General features: G+C 50.8%; 1 protein-coding gene across 2 annotated transcripts in view; it reads left to right on the forward strand.

The window, feature by feature from the left end:
• The window catches only part of TRIM62 (tripartite motif containing 62), a 36,942-nt gene that overhangs the window by 2,697 nt on the left and 14,140 nt on the right, over window positions 1–20,105 (forward strand). For both annotated transcript variants that reach the window (XM_007979516.3, XM_037996642.2), the window contains one exon: window positions 14,353–14,448. In XM_007979516.3, coding sequence (XP_007977707.3) covers window positions 14,353–14,448 — 96 coding nt within the window. The remainder of the gene's footprint in view (window positions 1–14,352; window positions 14,449–20,105) is intronic.

The raw sequence follows: 20,105 nt of genomic DNA on the forward strand, positions 1-20,105 counted from the left end.
TCGGTCCCCCTTAAGACTTCCTTTCTTCACTGACAAACTCCTACTCAACTTTTAAGGCCTTGCCCAATGTCCTCTCTGTGAAGGCTTCTCCAAGCTCCACTGGTTAAAAAAATAAAAAATAAAAAATAAAAAACATTAGAACTGCATTTCCCCAAATGCTCTCTATTAATAAGTATGGGAAATGTAGTATATTTTTTATACCCACCCCCTTGGAGAATTTTCAGTATGCATTTGCATATTAAAAGCTTAGAGAAGTCTTGTTGCAAATAAATCTATTTTACTGTGTTTAATAAAATGGTTCCCAAGCTTATTTGGGCCTGGAATCCTTTTTTCAAGCTAAATCACTGAAATCCGGCAGTCCCATGTTCCTGGCTTTGGGATACTAGTGGAGCACATAGTTCTCCAAGGCCAGAGACAGTATCTTGTTTCTCCTATCCATGGCCACAAAGCCTGGTGCAAGACCTGGTCCACAGTACACACCAAGAAAGACCAAATGAATGAATGAAAGAATGACCAACGCTGGCGTAAGCTGGACCAGACTATGGAGCATTTGGAAGCAGAAAGTTTTTGGCTCAAACATTTTATGAAAATGGAGTGGGCTAACTTGGGAGGTAATGAGCTCTCTGGCCTCGAGATACTCAAACAGAAACTAAATAACTACTTTCCCCTGTATTGTAGGGGCTCCCAATCCCTTCACACACCAGTCTTTGAGTAGGCCTGCACCCAGCAGATGCCCATGGGCCTCAGGAGAAATGGCCCATGTTCACCATCGCCCCCTCCCTGTCCCTTTTATCTCGAAACTACAACTGACTCCCTTCCAGTCTAGCTGTCTGAGGATGAAGACCCCATCAGAGGGTGAGCAAGAGCCTGGGCCTCTGGGAGCCTGCACAAGGCTTGGCCCTCCACCCCCAGAGCCATCATGCTAGGCGCTGCTGCTGTCCATCTCCCCGTCTGCGGAGTCACATAAGCAGGAAGAGTTTGAAGGGACTCTGTCTGAAACCATCTGTCCAACCTCTTCATCATGTAAGAGTGGAAAGTGAGGCCTGGAAAAGTGATATGACTTGCCCAAGGCTACACTTCCAGACAGTGAGACAGCCAGGGCTAGAGGCCACAGCCTGACCCAGATCCCTCTTCTCTGATCTCTCCCCTCCCTGTCTGACTTTCTAGCCTCTGCTTCAGAGGCTTGGTTCTCCTGTCTGCAAACCAGGGAATCCAGATTACTGTATGTTGGGCTTCTGTACTCTGTCCCATGACCTGGGGGACACAGGAGAAAATGAACATGTATTACCTACAAATACTATTGAAATGCTTCATTATTGGATGAAAAGTAAAACAGGACTGCCACTTGCTTACTCTCTAGCACACTGTCCTGGGGTTGGACACACTTGAGTTCCAAACCTGCCGTGGGCACTGTGTGCCCCTTGGTGAGTCACTCCATGTAAACGCTGATGCTCTGTCTGTACAATGGGGTCCAGATGCCTCCTTCCTACCAGGACTTTTGTGAGGCTGACCTGGGATTACCCTGCTATTTGAGGTTCAAAGGCACACAGTATGGGCTGGAATAACATACAACCCACCTTTTCTCTTTCTACCTGTGAGAGCTCATGTGCCCAGCTGAGTGAATGCCCAGACTCTCCTCTCTGGCCCGAGAAGGAGGCCTTGCTTTGGTGTGTCCTCCGGGCTTGCAATTGGGTGGCAGAGAAATCTGCCTCCCCTCTGGAGAGGATGTGCTGCTGGGTGAGATTCAAGGCACCCTCCACCCCCACCTGCCTCTCCCTCCATATGGGGAAGGCAAGGCTTATTAGCTATTTATGCAGCAGAAATAAGGCTGAACCCACCCTCACATCCCCTTCTCTCCCAGCAGCTGATGGAGCTGGGGCCCTTCTCCTGCAGAATTACAGACTCAGAGCCGGCAGGGTCATGCAGATCATCTGGTGCCACGCCCACTTGACAGATGGGGAAACAAGAGAGGGAGAGGGAGGAAGGGGACTTGCCCAAGGCCTCGAAGCCAGAGGAGGCTGGGCCTATACTCAGCCAGAGTCTCCTAACACCCTACCTAGCAGTTGGCCTGGAGCTTTTACATTTATTGTAAATCTTTGAGGCATCAGAGCAGAGAAATTATGAGCCCTGCTTTGTACTCAGGTAATCTCAATCCTGGCTCCACCATTTACTGTGTGACTTTGGGAAGATTGTTTACCATCTCTGAGCCTTGGGTCCTTCATGGATAGCATGGAAGTAATTATATTAGGATTAAACAAGATGGTGTTTATAAAAGCTTAGTACCTAACAGCACTCAATAAATGACAGCTATAGTAGGTTACATCGTACTCGGCACTGTTGACATTTGGGGCTAGATAACTGTTGTGCAGGGCCATCTTGTGTGTTATAGGAAGTCTGGCAGCATCCCTGGTCTCTACCCACTAGATGCCAGTAGCAAATTCCACCCACCTCCCAAGTTGTGACAATCAAAACCATCTCCAAGCATTGACAAATGTCTCCTAGAGTCAAAATCACCTCTAGTTGAGAAACCTGACCTAGAGAAGTCCTGCTCAGAAAACTTCAGGTCAAATATCACCTCCTCTGTGAAGCCTTCCCTGACCTACTAAGCACAATTGCTTTGTACTCCAGATTCCATCACAGGGGTCAGACCTGACATGCTGTGTGTCCTTGGTCACGTTACTTTGCTTCTCTAAGGCTCCTTCTCTAAGGTTCATCTATAACATGAGGATATGACATTCCTGGGAAGGATGTTGTAAGGGTTAGGAATCCTTTATCAGAAGTGCCTAGTACCGTGCCTGGCACAGTAGGTACCCCGAAACTATTTTTAAATATCTTTGTTCATTATAAAATTAACATAAGAAGCAGAGCTATATAATGTAAAAGTCTCCCCCATAATCATACCCCATGAAACATGGTAGGAATTACTATATAGTTCTAAGGATTTTTGTGTAACCTGTATGTGTGTATGTGTGCATGCATGTGTGTATGCATGTGTGTACATGTGTGCATGTGTGTGTGCATGTGCATGTGTGTGTGTGTGTGCATGTGCATGTGTGTGTGTGTGTGTGTGTGTGTGTGTGTTGGTGTCTTCCTCCCCACCTCCACTGCTGAGTACCTGGACCACTGAGCAAAGTGGAGGGAGGGAGCCCATTTCCAAAGAGTTCAGGGCTTCTCAGCCAATATTCATTGAGCCCAGTCTGAATGCCTGGGACTGCACTAAGAGCTTTTCTTGCATTACCTCATTTAATCTTCATAGCACCCTGTGGGATGGGTACTGTTATCTATTTCTTTTACTGATGAAGTAACAAACTCAGAGGAATTAAGTGACTCATTTGGTCACCCAGCTGGTAAATGGCAGGGCCAGGATTTGAAGCCAGTCTGACTAGGCCACATATCATCCCTGAACTGCCTCTGAGGGTTGGGTAATTGTCTCCCAGCCACCCTGCTTGTCCTGTATTGACAGGGCCAGGCCATCTGTCCCAGCTGATGCCCCGAGGGCAGGTGGTTGGGACGTCATCTTGGTCAGACCAGGCGTGGCATCCGGCTCTCTGGCCATCTCAGGTTCCTAACCCCCAGAGAGGGGATCCGATTCAGTCTCAGCCGCCCCCTCCAAGCTTCATGTGACCGTTGGAGCCCTTCCCAAGGCTTCCTTCATGCCAGAGAAGACAGCAGTGGATCAGCCTTGGGCGCAAGCCCTGGCAGGCAGGGTATGGTGATCCAGTGACACCAAGGCAACCACCCAAGGAGGGAGCGGGGCTGAGGGCTAGGTTCAGATCCCGGCTCTGGCTTCTTCCAGGAGAGGGGGTGACGCTCTTTTACCTAATCTGAGAAATGGAAGTAAGAACTAGCCCTCCTGCTTTATGTGTAAAGAGAGAGAAAGAGTTGCTAAATATCCAAAGAAATGACAGATTCAGAGGTACTTTATTTTGTAGCATAGAAAGGAAGTTGTCTGTGTTCTGGGGAAGTGGCTCTGCTGTTACTTTTCCAAGGAGAGGGCAGGATTTCTCTGCCAACAGCAGCCTCTGTGAGGGCAAAGCTGGCTGGGCATGGTGGCATATGCCTGTATTCCCAGCTATTCAGCATAAAGTAAGTTATGGGGCACTTACTGTGTGCCAGGTGCTTTGTTATGGGCATTGGATCCTCACAGGGATTTTTTTCTTTGCCTACTCCCTGAGTGGGACTGAGATCAGTACCATCTCACAGGTGAAGAAACTGAGGCTGAGAGATTCAGTAACTTTCCCAAGATCACACTGCAAGTAGGAGGAAGAGCTGAGATTCAAACTGGTCTTTCTGACTCAGAATTCACCCTCCTTCCCAACATGCCAACTGTCCCAGGGAGCACCCAAATGGGGAGGAACCTGAGAAACCATCTGGTTGACACTCTCCCCATTTTGCAGATGGGGAAACTGGCTTGCCCAGGGTTAGACCAGAGCTCAGCTCTCCTGACTCTCAGTCCAGTGTTGTTTTCTCAGTACCATTTACCTTCCTGACCTCCATCTTTGCTTGAACACTCAGAATGGATGAGGAAGATTTGGAGGTGAGTTCTGTCTTGGATTCAGGGATTCACTTAATAATTTCTGGGCTGGGCACAGTGGCCCACGCCTGTAATCCCAGCACTTTGGGAGGCCAAGGCAGGTGGATCACCTGAGTTTAAGATCAGCCTGGCCAACATGATGAAACCCCCATCTCTACTAAAAATACAAAAAAAAAAAAATTAGCTGGGCATGGTGGCATATGCCTGTATTCCCAGCTACTGGGGAGGCTGAGGCATGAGAATCACTTGAACCCGGGAGGCAGAGGTTGCCGTGAGCCGAGATCGTGCCACTACACTCCAGCCTGGGTGACAAAGCAAGACTCCATCTCAAAAAAAATACATATACATATGTGTGTGCATACATATATGTGTGTGTATATACACATATATAGATGTATATATACACGTGTATATATACATATATGTGTATACACACACATATATCTGCATATATATGCATATATACACACATATATACATGTGTATATATATACACACACACATACATACACATAATTTCTTTAGCCAGTATATGTGCCATGGCTACAGTGGGCCAGCCCTGTGTTGGGCCCAGGAGAGAGCTACACAAGACCTGGCCCTGTGTGGCCCTGAGAGATAGGCCCATGAACTGGTAGGTTGCTGTAACTGAGGCTTGCTCTGTTGAGCTGAATCCTAAAAGATGTGCTGAGTGCTTCAGGCCAGGGAGCAGAAAGAAAGATGTTATGGACAGAGGGAATAAAAACATGCACAGCCTGGTGCAGAGCATTCCAGGGATCGGATTCAAGGCTTTGACAAGCAGGCCCACTCTCCTTCTCTCTCTCTCCCCCAGCCTATGTCTCATTTAATTCTAACAGTAACCCTATGAGATGGATCTCATTGCCCCATTTTACAAATGGAGAAACTGAGGCTCAGAAACAGTGCCTGGCTGGGCACAGTAGCTCACACCTGTAATTCCAGTACTTTGAGAGGTCAAGGCAGGAGGATTGCTTAAGTCCAGAAGTTCGAGACCAACCTGGGCAACAAGGCAAAACCCTATCTCTACAAAAAATGCAAAAAAATTAGCCGGGCATGGTTTCACGCACCTGTAGTCCCAGCTGTTCAGGAGGCTGAGGGGGGAGGATCGCCTGAGCCCAGGAGGTTGAAGCTGCAGTGAGCTGTGATCATGCCACTGTACTCCAGCCAGCCTGGGTGACAGAGTGAGACCCTGTCTCAAAAAAAAAAAAAAAAGGAAAAACAGAAACTGTGCCTAAGGGCCTGGAAAGAGAGAAGGGAGAAGAAGTGGGAGGAAGAAAGGAGGGTAAAGAATATAAATGTATTTACTGCCTCTGAATTGTATACTTAAAAATGGTTAAATGATAAGTTATATATGTATATTTTACCTCAATAAACTTTTTTTAAAAAAAAGAGGCCAAGCACAGTGGCTTATGCTTCTAATCCCAGCTCTTGGGAGGCCAAGGTGCGAGGAGCATTTGAAGCCAGGAGCTGGGAGTTCAAGACCATCCTGGGCAACACAGAGAGACCCCATCTCTACAATAAATTTTTAAACATTATCCAGGCATGGTGCATGCCTGTAGTGCTAGGTACTTGGGAGGCTGAGGCAGGAGGATTACTTGAGCCCCAGGAGTTTGAGGCTATAGTGAGCTATGATTGCACCACTGCACTTCAGCCTAGGTGACAGAGTGAGCCCTTATCTCTAAAAAAAATTTTTTTTAATTAGGGGAAAAAAAAAAAGAAAGAAACTGTGCCTAAGGTCAGAAAACCACTAAGTGTCCCTGAAGCTGGAACTTGAACTCAGGTTATCTGAGTGTGACCAGGGACAGGCATGGAGGTGAGCACACATTCAGGTAGTTTGTTGTGGCTGGAGGGGAGGGTGTGGCAGGAGGAGGTAAGAATGGAAAAGTGAGGCTTGACCAGCACAGGAAGGGCTTTGAATGCTTGAATGTACACACACATGCACACACACAAGTACACATATACACATGCATGTGCACACAAGCTCACACACGCATATGCATGCACTCACTAAGCTTGATCCTTAACATGCTAGGAAGCCAGAAACAGATGTGAGCAGGCAAGTGCAGCCCGACCAGGTCTGTATTATGGACCAAGCACCCTGGGGCAGTGTGCCAGGGGAGCTGGCGGGAGACCCTAGAAGCAGGGAGTGGCCAGATGTTGCCAGAGATTGTGTGGCTCGGAATTGCACAGGGAGGGTCGGGGCTTGAAGATATAGAAGAATTCCAGTCTGTTGGGAGGACCACGAGCATCCGGTTCTAGGTATAGATGAAAGACTGGGGCTGGGGTAGGAAAGAGAGAGGCAAGTTCAAGTTTGTCACGGTCAGGTTTCTGGCATCCTTGGGTCAGAGAGGGAAAGAGAGCAGTACCCAGGCATGGAGAAGAGGAGAGGCTTGAGCACCTACTGTGTGCAGCACCATGTTGGACCATGTCATAGGTGCCATCTCACTTAGCCTTCATCACAACACTGTGAAAGCTTGTGGAGGTGAGCCCTGAGCAAAAGTCATGCAGTCAGGATTTGAACATAGGCTTTTCTGATGAAGAGTCCCTGAAGCCAGAGCCGAGATGGCTTTCCACAGCTGCTTTGTTCCCGGGCCAGAGGGAGGGATGGCCTCATAGCAGGAGAGATCTGGCCTTGGGAACACTTGAGCCCTGCCTCTCTGTGCCCCCCAACTCCTCTGTTGCCCCAGTCCTGGCTTCTTCATACCAATTAAGAGCCCCAGAGTCTCAAACTGGCATATTTGCATAACTGTGTGCTCAGGGCTGCACAGACTCCACAGCCCCACCCTCTGAGGTGTGTCCTCCACAGTCACCTCATCCTGCCCTGCCTGCCCCCACTCTGATGGGGCCCTGTGGAATCCAACTCTCCCAGGCTGACATTCAAGGCCTCCTCCAGTATCCACCCCTACCCTAGCTAGCCCCAACTGGCCTTTCCAGCTTGTGACTCCACCCACCTGTCACATGCCTGGCTGCAGCCATCCCCAACCGCCCCCACTTCCTGCACATGTGAGGGTGGGCCCCTACCCAACCTGTTCTCCCCACCTGCACTGCCCTGGCCCATCCTGGAGACTTGAAGGAACCCTGGTCATCCATCTTCCTTTGTCCTTCCATCAGAAATAAACTCCTTCCTTGAAGCTCCCCCAGTTCTGAATCTCAACTTTACATATAGTTACTATGATGATAATGACAACTAGTATTGATTGAGCTCACCCTGTACGTCATGTCAGTCATTTCATTCACAGAGTAAGCCTATGGAGCAGGTACTGTTAGGCCTTACTTAACAGATTTGAGGCCCAGTGCCATGGCTGATGCCTGTAATCCCAGCACTTTGGGAGGCCAAGGTAGGCGGATCACTTGCGGTCAGGAGTTCAAGACCAGCCTGGCCAACATGGCGAAACCCCATCTCTACTAGAAATACAAAACTACAAAAATTAGCCAGGCATTGTGGCGGGTGCCTATCATCCCAGCTATTCAGGAGGCTGAGGCAGGAGAATCACTTGAACCTGGGAGGCAGACGTTGCAGTGAGCCAAGATCGCACCACTACACTCCAGCCTGGGTGGCAGAGCAAGATTCTGTCTAAAAAAAAAAGAAAAAACCTTACTTTACAGATTTGGAAACCAAGGTGGAGGGAGGGCGCCGTGAGCACAGCCAGGTGTTGTCAGCTGTGCTGGATCCTAGCAGGCCCTCCATGCTTATCCTGTTCTTCTTTGTATTTTACCTGTTCAAGTTTCTTCCTCCTTCCTCCTCAACTAACTGCAAATTCTTCAAGGACCATGTATAGACCCACCCCTGGAGCGGCCAGCACAAAGCCTGACACTCACTGGGTACTCAGAAATTTTTGCTACATTGATTTGCATGGGAGGTAGGGAGGCCAAGAGATTTTGAACATGGATTTTTGGAACCACTGAGAGCCTCCCCTCTGCCCTTACTAGCTGTGTGAACTTACGCAACTGCCTAACCTCACTGACCCTCAATTTCCCCCTCTGTGAGATGGGCGCAATAAAGACACCACTAACCTTGTGAATTGTTGTGAGAATTAGGTGACAAGATGACTGTGAAATTCAAACCCAAACCACACCCGCCTCCAGCTCCTCTGGTCCTGCGTCTTTGCGGTTACTGGGTGTCCTTCCTCAGAGTTAAGCTCTATCACTTGGGAGTTTATCAGGCTCCAGTTTCCTGTGTGACCTCTCTGCTGGAGTAAAATTTCCAGTTTGTTCTCCTCTGTCAAGCTGTGTGTGGCCGTGGGCCAGTCGGTCCCTTCCCTTGGGCCTGTGTTTCCTGTCCTGGCAATCCAAGGGGTTGGACCAGATGGTCCCTGCAGCCTCTTCCTGCTCTGGCCATCTGAGAAGGGAAGGAGGGGCCACCTGGACACAGTGAGGGATGAAGACACAAAGAAGCGACTAGGAAGCCACATACGGGACACAGTGACCGCTCTGTCTCCCGAGCATCCAGGGTATGCCAGGCTCTGTGCCCTGTGAGGCTGAACACTTCTTACCATTGTCTCATTTTACCCTCCCAACCCTAGGAGATGTGATTATCCCCATTTTTCAGACAAGGCACTGGGGCACAGAGAGGTTAGGTGACATCCCAGGTTCACACAGCCTAATGGGTGGTAGAGCCATTTTTCTAACTGAGGAAGGAGACATGTTGGAGCGGGAGGGGTGACACAGCTCAGGCAGCCTTCTAAGTCCTGCCTTCTGGACTCTAGGGTTTGGTTTTCCTAAGTTAGCTGTTCCCTCGGGCTCTGCACCTAGCCCACCCAGGGAACTCTGCCTGCTGGGGGCCTTCTCTCCCCTCCCACCCTTTCAGAGGTGAGCTCTGACCCAGCCTAGCCTCATCCCTGGGCAGGAACATCCTGAAGACTCAGCAAGGCCAGCGGTGTGTGGCCCTGTCCTAGGTACTGAGATTGTGAAAATCTCCCCTTTCCACAGTCCCTGCCCTCAAGAGCCCACAATCTAGTAGGGGAGAATTTTTTGTTTCTTTTTTAAAGACGGAGTCTCGCTCTGTCACCCAGGCTGGAGTGTACAATCTAGTAGGGGAATTTTTTTTTTTTTTTTAGAGACTGGGGCTCTGTCGCCCAGGCTGGAGTGCAGTGGCATGATCTTGGCTCACTGCAACCTCCACCTCAGTTAAAGCGATTTTCTCACCTCAGCCTCCCGAGTAGCCAGGATTACAGGCACCCGCCACCACGCCTGGCTAATTTTTGTATTTTTAGTAGAGACGGGGTTTTGCCATGTTGGTCAGGCTGGTTTTGAACTTCTGACCTCAGGTGATCCACCTGCCTCAGCCTCCCAAAGTGTTGGGATTACAGGTGTGAGCCACTGTGCCCAGCCTAGGAGGGGAGATTGACAGGTAACCTTGTAATTAAAATGCAGTATGTGCCATCAGGATACAAGTGTGGGACACTGTGCACACAGAGTTGGAGACATGGACTCCCAGGGGAGGTGACATTTGCTCTGGGTCTTGAGAGATGTGTAAAGGCCTGGAGAGCCGTGTGAGCTGCTTAGTGTGTCTGGAGCAGTACCGTCCGCTAGAACTCTCTGGGAGAATGGGCAGTTCTGTGTCTCCACTGTCTGATACAGCAGCCCATGTGGCTGGCAAGCACTTGAAATGTGACCAGTGCAACCGAGGAACTGAATTTTCCATTTTATTTCATTTTAATTAATTGCAATTTAAATAGCCACAAGTGTCGTATTGGACAGCACACATCTGGACCAACAGCTAGGACTGGAGAAGAAAAGGTTGGGGCCAGCAGTGAAGAGCCTTGAATGTCACCCTAAGGCTTTGTGCCTTTCTTCTCAGACAATGTGGAAATCTGCAGACTGGCACAATGGGGAGAGTGAGAGGGGAAAGCATTTATAGATCTGCCCTTTAGAACAATCACTGCAGCTGCTATGCAGGGCACTTGGAGCAGCAGGAGAGCTAGAGGCAGGGAGGAGCCTGGGGCCACAGCCCAGAAAAGAAGTGGTGAAAACTGAACCAGAGGCAGCACACATAGAGAGGAGAGAACAAATTCCAGAGCAAACCTGGTAACTGGATTGGCTTGGAGGCAGTAGGACTCAAGGATGACTCTCACTCCGAGGTTTCTGGCTGGGATGGAGTAGGGGGAGGGGTGCCCTTCACTGAGATGGGGAATATAGGGAGAGGAGCAAGTTCGGGATCTCCTAACACGATCGCAGCATTCCCCGTGATGTAAGTGTCTATGTCCCTGACTGTCACCCCAACACCTGCACACCTCGTGGCATCAGGTTTGGGACTCGTCCCTCATCCCTGTCCCCATCCCTGACACAGCACCACGCGGGGCCCAAGGTCTCGCCACATGTTTGTGGAATGGGCAAATGAGTGTTCCGATTCTCCCCAGGATCCAGAAGGAAGGAGCAAGCCTGCTGTCCTTATTCCCTGACCCCGAAATCAGGGAGGAATTCGTCCAGGCTTCTCGAGTGCCCTGAGCAATGTGAGGAACACAGACTCCAAGGCAATTTCTTAGAATCCTGAAGAGCTGCCTGGGTGGCTGGGTCTTCTGTGGACCCATGGGGACCTCCAGAGGGAGAACTGTAGCACTCGGCCCATCTCCTCCACATCTGCCTCTCAGCCACACTGTGTCCCAGGCTGGACAGCCCAAGTCAGGGGCACCTGAGGAGCAGTCTTTCTACTCTCTTAGGCAAGCAAGATTCCTCTGCTCCAAGGACTGCATCTGCTCAAGCTGTATATGAATGTTAGGAATGACTTTCAGCTGTTAGTAACAGAGCCCTGGCTGAAGTAGCTGCAGTCAGATGGGGTGCATTTCTCTCTCATGTAAGACAAGTCTCTAGGAAAGGACTCCAGGTGGGGTGTGCTGCAGCGGGTTGCACTGGCTCCTGAGAGCTGATTGTGTGCATCTCATCCCAATGCCGAGTCCAACTACTACTTCACACTGATAACTTGAAATCCACTTGAGTGGGAGCATTCACACCATGGAAATTGGCACTGTTGGGGCTTAAAAAAAAGTTTTTCCCAGACAGCCAGCTTCCTAGCATGTCACTGAGTAAACCAATGGTATGGCAGCCCCACAGTCATCAGGGACTCGGGCTCCTTCTTCCTTCTACTCTTCTGGTTTCAGCTTGTGACTTCGGTCTTTACAGTTGCCTCATGGCCTGAGATGGCTGCCAGAGTTCCAACCATTGCATCTGCATGGGCTGTCAAAAAGAGCAGCTTATTTTTTTCTATCTTACCCCCATTTTCATAGCTGGCTCCTCCTCATCCTTCTGCTGTCACCTCCTCAGAGAAGCCTTGCCTGGCCACCCTACCTAAAGTCCCCTTCATCTCACACTGCTTTATTTTCTCTGGAGGACACACCATATTGGTAACCTCGCTCCTCTATTATTTTCCTTGTTTGTTGTCTGTCTTCCCCACTAGACTAGTCTCTATGGTCAAGGACTGTGTCTGTCTTGTCCTTTGCCATATCCCAGTGCCTCAACAGTGCCCGGTACATAATAGTTGCCCAAGAAATATTTGTTAAGTGAATAATTGATAGTATTCAAAGATAATTTTGTTTTCTGCATTCTTCCATCAGCATGTCATCATGAACATTTTCCCACGTTGCTGCCTAGTCTGTAAAATTAATTGAACTAGACATTTACCGAGGCCCTCCCTGGTCTGACAAGCTGAATGAGTGGGAGGGAGGTGGATGTGAACAGGTAAATCAGCCTTCCTGGCACTACTCACAGCCCAGGCTGCCTGGGGAACTCAGAGGCCATTTCCAGGAATTCTATTCATGCAGCAAGCATCCTTGAGTCCCATCTCAGTGCCAGGCTGCTGCTGGGTGCGAGGTATATGGAGAGGGAGCAATAGGAGCCGACCTGGAGGACTCATGGGCTAATACGGGGATGGAGGAGAGACAGACAGGAAAACAACTGGCGATAATACAATGGGCAAGATTCCCAATGCCTACAGACAGCTGGACCCTGTGCTGGGCAGCACTCACCTCCACACCCCTTTTATCACTTGACAAATAATCACTGAGTCCCTGGGCATAAGGCAGGGAACAAGCCAGACAAGATTCCTACTACTCTCATGAAACTCACATTCTAGTGAGGAGACAGGCAGTAAAGACACAGTCAAATACATTCAGACAGCAGAAGGTGCAAGGAAGACTGTGAATCCAGATGCGTGACAGGGTATGAGGAGGTGCCAGTGTACGTGGGGTCGTCAGGCAAGACTCTTCAAGGAGGTGGCAGCTGAGTTAAGTTAATGGTACAAAGGAGTCACCATGAGAAACTCTTGAGAGTGGAGGCCACCAGCCAGAGGGAATAGTCCTAGGGCATAGGTTGAAGGTTGGAATGAGCTCAAGATGGTGGAGGCATAGAAAGAAGGCCACTGGCTGGATGGGAGTAACGGGGGAGGGTGTTGGAGACAGAGGTGGGATCAGAAGGTGCCCCAAACTCAGCAATCGAGATGAATAGTATTGAATGCAATGTTTCTTAAAATAAATGCAAAAAACCCATGATGAACAAAATTCAACATTTCAAACAAGGCCAAGATCACTAACGGTGCTCTGCTGAGCCACACTGGAACCTGTGACAAAGGAAAAATCAGTGATGCTGATCATGCTTTCATTTAAAATTCTGATATATTGTGTGTCGTGGATTTGTTGTTAGTCATCGCAGGAGTCATCATGGTAGAAAACGTGTCATCAGGCATCAAGATCATGGTCTCCACAACCAGGCTGCCCGGGTTCCCATTCCTTCTTTACCGTTATATGCTTATCTGTATGCTGTGGGGCCAGTTTCTTGACCTCTCTGTATCTTTTTCTCCATCAAAAGATGGAGATAATAATCGTGCCTCCCTTAGGGTTACTGAGAGGCCCAAGTGAATTAATACAAGCAAAGAGCTAAGAACAGTGCCCAGCCCACTGTAGCCCTCAGAGAACATTGGCAGCCAGTCTGTAGCATTGGACTGGTGCAGCTTTGGTTCCTTAGAGCAGCAGTCCTCAACCTTTTTAGCACCAGGGACCAGCTTCATGGAAGACAATTTTTCCACAAAGTGTGGGTGGTGGGGGTGGGGTGATGGTTTTGGGATGATTCAAGCACATTACATTTATTGTGCACTTTATTTCTACTATTATTTCATTGTAATATATAATGAAATAATTACACAACTCACCATGATGTAGAATCAGTGGGAGCCCTGAGCTTGTTTTGCCACAGCTAGACAGTCCCATCCGGGGATGACGGGAGACAGTGAGTGATCATCAGGCATTAGATTCTCATAAGGAGCAGGCAACCTAGATCCCTCCCATGTGCAGTTCACAATCCTATGAGAATCTAATGCTACCGCTGATCCGACAGCAGGTGGAGTCAGGTGGTAATGCCAGCGATGGGGAGCGGCTGTAAATACAGATGAAGGTTTGCCCCTCCCCACCACCGCCCAGCTCCTGCTGTGCGGCCAGGTTCCTAACAAGCTGCGGACCGATACCCATCTGTGGTCTGGGGGTTGGAGACCCCTGCCTTAATTCTAAGCGGGGATCCAGGGCCAAGTGTGGGGAGCCGGAGAGTGTGTATGTGGAGGTTGATTGTCACAGAAGCCTCTAGGTTAGCCAAAGCGGAGGAGGCTGTTGCAAAGATGAGGGTGAAAGATAGGGACGGATTCTGGAGGTATTTAGGAGACAGACTCTACAGGACTTGCTGGTGGTTGAACTGTGATGGGAGGCAAGGGTTGGACGTGGGGACAGAGGCCAGGCTAACCCTCAGCGCCTGGCAGTGGTCAGGGATGAATGCCTGGGCCAGGCGTGGCCCCCGCCCCCATCCCGGCCGTGTGTGTGTTTCAGAGGGAGCTGAAGGAACAACTTCAGGCCCTTCAAGACAGCGAGCGGGAGCACACTGAGGCGCTGCAGCTGCTCAAGCGACAACTGGCGGAGACCAAGGTGAGCCTGGCCCGGGCGCAGGGGCGGGACCGACAGAGATGAGGGCAAGGATTCGAGGGGCGGGGCTAGCTGGGGAAGAGGGGCGGGGCCTCGGGTGTGCCCGGAAACCGGGCTTCAAGGAGCCAAACCTGGAGTGAGAAGGGGCAGGGTGGGGAAGATGGTGGGGCATCCGTGAAATTAAATGGGGTGGGACCCACCCCATCGTGACTGGAGGTAAGGATTTGGGCTGGTCCCTGGGTTAAGGATGGGGCCATTTCTCCCTTGCCACTTTGGGTGGAAGTGGAGGCGGGTTCAGGGATCCTCCGGAAACCCCCCCACTTCCTGGCATCCTGGAGGTCTGGGGAATGTGCTCAGTCTCTTTTTCCTCTCCCCTTATTAAAAACGCCCAACCCTGGTGTGGTGACACACACTTGTAGTCCCAGTCTCTTCAGAGGCCAAGACGAGATGATGGCTTGAGCCCAGGAGTTTGAGACCAGCCTGGCCAATATAGAGAGATGTCTTCTCTACAAAAATAATAATAATAATAATAATAATTGAATATAGCTTGGTGTGGTGGCACATGCCTGTAGTCCTAGCTACTCTGGAGACTCAGACAGACGGGAGGATCGCCTGAGTCCAGGAGTTTGAGGTTGCAGTAGGCCATGATCATACCACTGCACTCCAGCCTGGATGACAGAGTGATACCCTGTCTCTAAAATGAATGAATGAATGAATAAGCCCATTGCCAAGGAGTTGATCCTGAGCATGTCCCCTTGAAGCCCTCCAGAGGTGGCCCAGCCCTGTATCATCTCCCCTTAAGCTCAGGCCATGGAATATGGACTGTGAAAGGTAGGGCCAAACTCTGTAGTCTCTGGCTACCGTGGTTTGGGAAATAAATAAACAAATAAACAAACAAACCTTTCCACTGACTTGAGAGGGACATCGGTTCTGATCCCACCACTAACTCACTGTGTGACTTTGGGTAAATTGCATGCTTTTCTGGACCCCCAGCCTTCCCATCTGTCCAGTGGGGACTGCCAGGCTCAGTCCAGCACTCTGGGACTGGAAGGGCCGGGTGGAGTCCCCACTGTACAGTGACTCTGTGTCGTGAGGCCTGGGGTGATTTCAGGCTGACCCTGCTCTGTCAGCAGAAGCTGCAGCAGAGCCTTAGGAATGCGCCGGGCCTCTGGAGGTCATCCTGGGGCCTGGAGACACCATTGGAAACCCAGATCTGTGCCCCAGCTTGGCCACCAACCCACTGTGGGGTCTCAGGAAGGTCATGACAAACAATTCTTCACAGAACATTCCAGAGTGCCTCTGGGCAGGACCTTCAGTGGGCAACAGGCGATAAACAGTCACAGGATGCTGGCCTCATTGCTTCTCACAGCCTCAGTTTCCCCATCTGTCTGGTGATTCTGTACCTCTCGGATGATGAGAAGCAAATGGAAGCCTCTCTCTGGACGAGAGGGGAGTATTATGGTCTGTTCCTTCTCCCCAGCAACACTCTCTTCTCTTCTCTCCACGCCCCATCCCCTCTTTGTTTTTCTCCACTGACCTCTTCCTCCCCCGCTTTCCTGTCCATCTGTCTGCCTCTGGGGGGTCCTATGGGGCCACATCCCCCTCCAGTTCCCCCAGCCCCACTTCCTGTCGGGACTGGGATGTTTATACAAGAAATGCCTATGGATGCTTTGGAGGTCATATTTCACCTGGTGCCTGACTCGGCTTTCCTGCTGTGCCTGCCCCTCCAATGGCCTGGCCTGAGGGCCTGTCTGATCTCCCTCCTCAGACCCTGTGTTTTCCTTGGTCGGCGCCCTGGCAGGGTGATGCATTCTTGGCAGGGTGTTTTTCTGAAAGGGCCCCAGTGCCTCCAGGCCCCAGGGTGCTCCAAGGGATGTGGTGGGTTGGGGTGGGGGCTGTTTCCCCAGCCACGGAGCTGAAAGGAGGGGTTTGGGGAAAGGGTGACTCTGCCCTAGAAAGAACTAGAATAAATGGGGTACACCAGTTGAGCAGAACTTTTCTTTTTGCTGAGAATCGTGTTCCCCTTCATTATCCTGCCAACCCACAGAATGTCACCTCCATGAGAGTAGGATTCCCTAAAACCTGGCACAGTGTCTGGCACACAATAAGTAGTTACTAAAAAACGTGAGCGAAAAGAAAAAAAAATCGGCTGGGTGTGGTGGCTCATGCCTGTAATCCCAGCACTTTGGGAGGCCAAGGCGGGCAGATCACCTGAGGTCAGAAGTTCAAGACCAGCCTGGCCAACACAGTGAAATCCCGTCTCTACTAAAAATACAAAAATTAGCTGAGCGTGGTGGTGGGTGCCTGTAATCCCAGCTACTGTAGAGGCTGAGGCAGGAGAATCGCTTGAATCCAGGAGGTGGAGGTTGCAGTGAGCCAGTATCGAGCCACTGCACTCCAGCCTGGGCGACAAGAACGAGACTCCATCTCAAAACAAACAAATAAACAAAAAAACAGGAAAGAAAAAAAATCGTCCCAGGTAGGAACTGTTATCTCAATTTTATCAGTGAGGAAACTGAGGCACAGAGAGGTTGAGTGACCAACCTGAAGTCCCACAGCCAGTAAATGGCAACTTGGGAATTTACCATCCAGTCCTGTCAGAGTCCAGTGCATATTCCAGCTGGGATGTCTCCTGGGGTATCCTGGAAGAGCTATGGCTTTGTGGTCAGCAAGCTGGGTAGGTCAGTAGGACTCATCGGGAATGTACTTGGGGCTCCAGGGGTGGCTGTCACTCTGATGTTCCACTGCTGGCTGCCCTGTCCCTGCCTTCCTCCCTTTCCCTCCCATCCTCTCTCGTCCTTGAGACATTGAAACTCCAGCCTGGAAAAAAGATGGAGCCTGCACCCAGCTCTGCGGAGCAATCTTGGACAAGACTCTTCCCTCCTTCCCTCCTTCACCCCTCAAGCAGCTCCTGATTGCCAGCCTTGTACCAGGCCCTGGGATGGGCACAGGGGTGCAGAGCCGAAGTAGATGTCAGTCCTACCCAGCGGGAGCTTACTCACTAGCCAGGAAGACAGAAAATGTGGGACAATGTATTAAGACTGTTGACAGAAGGCTCTGGGAACATCCAAGTGCCTGAAAGAGAGGAAAGTTATCTCTGAGGAGGTCACTTTCAAGCTAGGTCTTGCAGGATGAGTAGGAGTTTGCCAGTTGAATACAGGGTTTGGGTAGGGTTATTCTAGGCAGGTGGAGTTGCAATGCAGTGGCACTAGGGAGGTAAGCTGGGGTTAAATTGAGAAGGTCCTTGAATGCCAGACTAAAGAGTCTGGCATTTTACTGCACATCAAGGAGCTAAGGAAGGCTTCTAAACTCAGGATCATCTGTGATCCAGTTGGCACTTTAGAAGGATTACTCTGACAGTGAGTTTGCTGGCAAAGACAAGAGTTGACTTGTAGACCAAGTGAGTTGGAAAGACCTGTGGGACCCCAGGGGGATGTGTTGGGGAGACCATTGGAAAAATGGGTGTGGCACTCAGGAGACAGGCAAGGCCATCCATACGGACTTGGGAACCATCCTTAAAGCAGTTCGAGTTGAAAATGAGGGCAGGTAGGCCGGGCGCAGTGGCTCAAGCCTGTAATCCCAGCACTCTGGGAGTGGCTGTCACTCTGATGTTCCACTGCTGGCTGCCCTGTCCCTGCCTTCCTCCCTTTCCCTCCCATCCTCTCTCGTCCTTGAGACATTGAAACTCCAGCCTGGAAAAAAGATGGAGCCTGCACCCAGCTCTGCGGAGCAATCTTGGACAAGACTCTTCCCTCCTTCCCTCCTTCACCCCTCAAGCAGCTCCTGATTGCCAGCCTTGTACCAGGCCCTGGGATGGGCACAGGGGTGCAGAGCCGAAGTAGATGTCAGTCCTACCCAGCGGGAGCTTACTCACTAGCCAGGAAGACAGAAAATGTGGGACAATGTATTAAGACTGTTGACAGAAGGCTCTGGGAACATCCAAGTGCCTGAAAGAGAGGAAAGTTATCTCTGAGGAGGTCACTTTCAAGCTAGGTCTTGCAGGATGAGTAGGAGTTTGCCAGTTGAATACAGGGTTTGGGTAGGGTTATTCTAGGCAGGTGGAGTTGCAATGCAGTGGCACTAGGGAGGTAAGCTGGGGTTAAATTGAGAAGGTCCTTGAATGCCAGACTAAAGAGTCTGGCATTTTACTGCACATCAAGGAGCTAAGGAAGGCTTCTAAACTCAGGATCATCTGTGATCCAGTTGGCACTTTAGAAGGATTACTCTGACAGTGAGTTTGCTGGCAAAGACAAGAGTTGACTTGTAGACCAAGTGAGTTGGAAAGACCTGTGGGACCCCAGGGGGATGTGTTGGGGAGACCATTGGAAAAATGGGTGTGGCACTCAGGAGACAGGCAAGGCCATCCATACGGACTTGGGAACCATCCTTAAAGCAGTTCGAGTTGAAAATGAGGGCAGGTAGGCCGGGCGCAGTGGCTCAAGCCTGTAATCCCAGCACTCTGGGAGGCCGAGACAGGCAGATCACGAGGTCAGGAGATCGAGACCATCCTGGCTAACATGGTGAAACCCCGTCTCCACTAAAAAAATATAAAAAACTGCCGGGCGAGGTGGTGGGCGCCTGTAGTCCCAGCTACTCGGGAGGCTGAGGCAGGAGAATGGCGTGAACCCGGGAGGCGGAGCTTGCAGTGAGCTGAGATCCAGCCACTGCACTCCAGCCTGGGCGACAGACCGAGACTCCGTCTCAAAAAAAAAAAAAAAAAAGAAAATGAGGGCAGGTGTAGAGGTTGAGGATGGAAGACGCTGACCTGGATGAGCCCCGAGGAACATGGGAGGCAGAGAGGCAGCAGTCACAGAGATGGGAGGCAAAGCAGAACTTTCAACTAGGAGAGGGTGGCCAGTGGGCTAAGTGCTGCTGCAGAGTGGTCTAGGAGGAGCCAGAGGAGCAGCTGTGGAGTCTGGGCGCCTGTGGAGGGCAGCTCCAGGCGGTGCAGGGATGCCGGACCCCATCTTCCCCATCAGCAACATGCCGCTGCAGAGGCCTCCACCCTCCCCGGGTGAGGGGGCTCAGGAAGGCCACGGCAGCCTGGCTGTGCATCCCCAGCCTCTCCTCCGCCCCCCTTTGTCTGCCTGACATTCTGGTGGGCATGCGCAGCGAGGCTGGCCCACCGCCAGCAGTTCTTCCTGCAGGCCAGCAGCCGCGCATCGGGGAGGGAACAGGCCCTAATTGAGCCTTTGTGGAGCCTCCCACAGAGCCCTGGGCACTGAACACAGTGGGGTTTCTGACTCCATGAACTCACAGCCAGAATCCCACAAAGTAAAATTGCAGAGGCAGGCCCCACATGCTGCTGCAGCCTGGCCGAACTTCTGTAGCCCGTGTCATCCTGACGCTAAGCCCTTCCTCATGCGGCTCCCTCTGCCTGTTCCCCCCACCCACAACTGACATCCTGCCCATCCCTCAGGGCCCAGCTCAGAAGCTGGCTCTCAATGAAGACTTCCAGGAAACGCTTATTAGAATTGCACTTTTCAATAACCAGGCTCTTTCTCTGCGCCATGGGGTGTGTCACATACCACCTCCTCATTTCGTCTTCACCACAATCCTACAATGCAGGTTTTGTTACCCCTTTCACAGATAAGAAAACTAAGGTTCATAGCTCTTAGGCAGCTGACGTTGCCACAGCTAGAGACCCAGAGCTAGAATCC

Source organism: Chlorocebus sabaeus, chromosome 20, assembly GCF_047675955.1.
Source record: "Chlorocebus sabaeus isolate Y175 chromosome 20, mChlSab1.0.hap1, whole genome shotgun sequence".
In the NCBI taxonomy this organism is placed as follows: domain Eukaryota; kingdom Metazoa; phylum Chordata; class Mammalia; order Primates; family Cercopithecidae; genus Chlorocebus; species Chlorocebus sabaeus.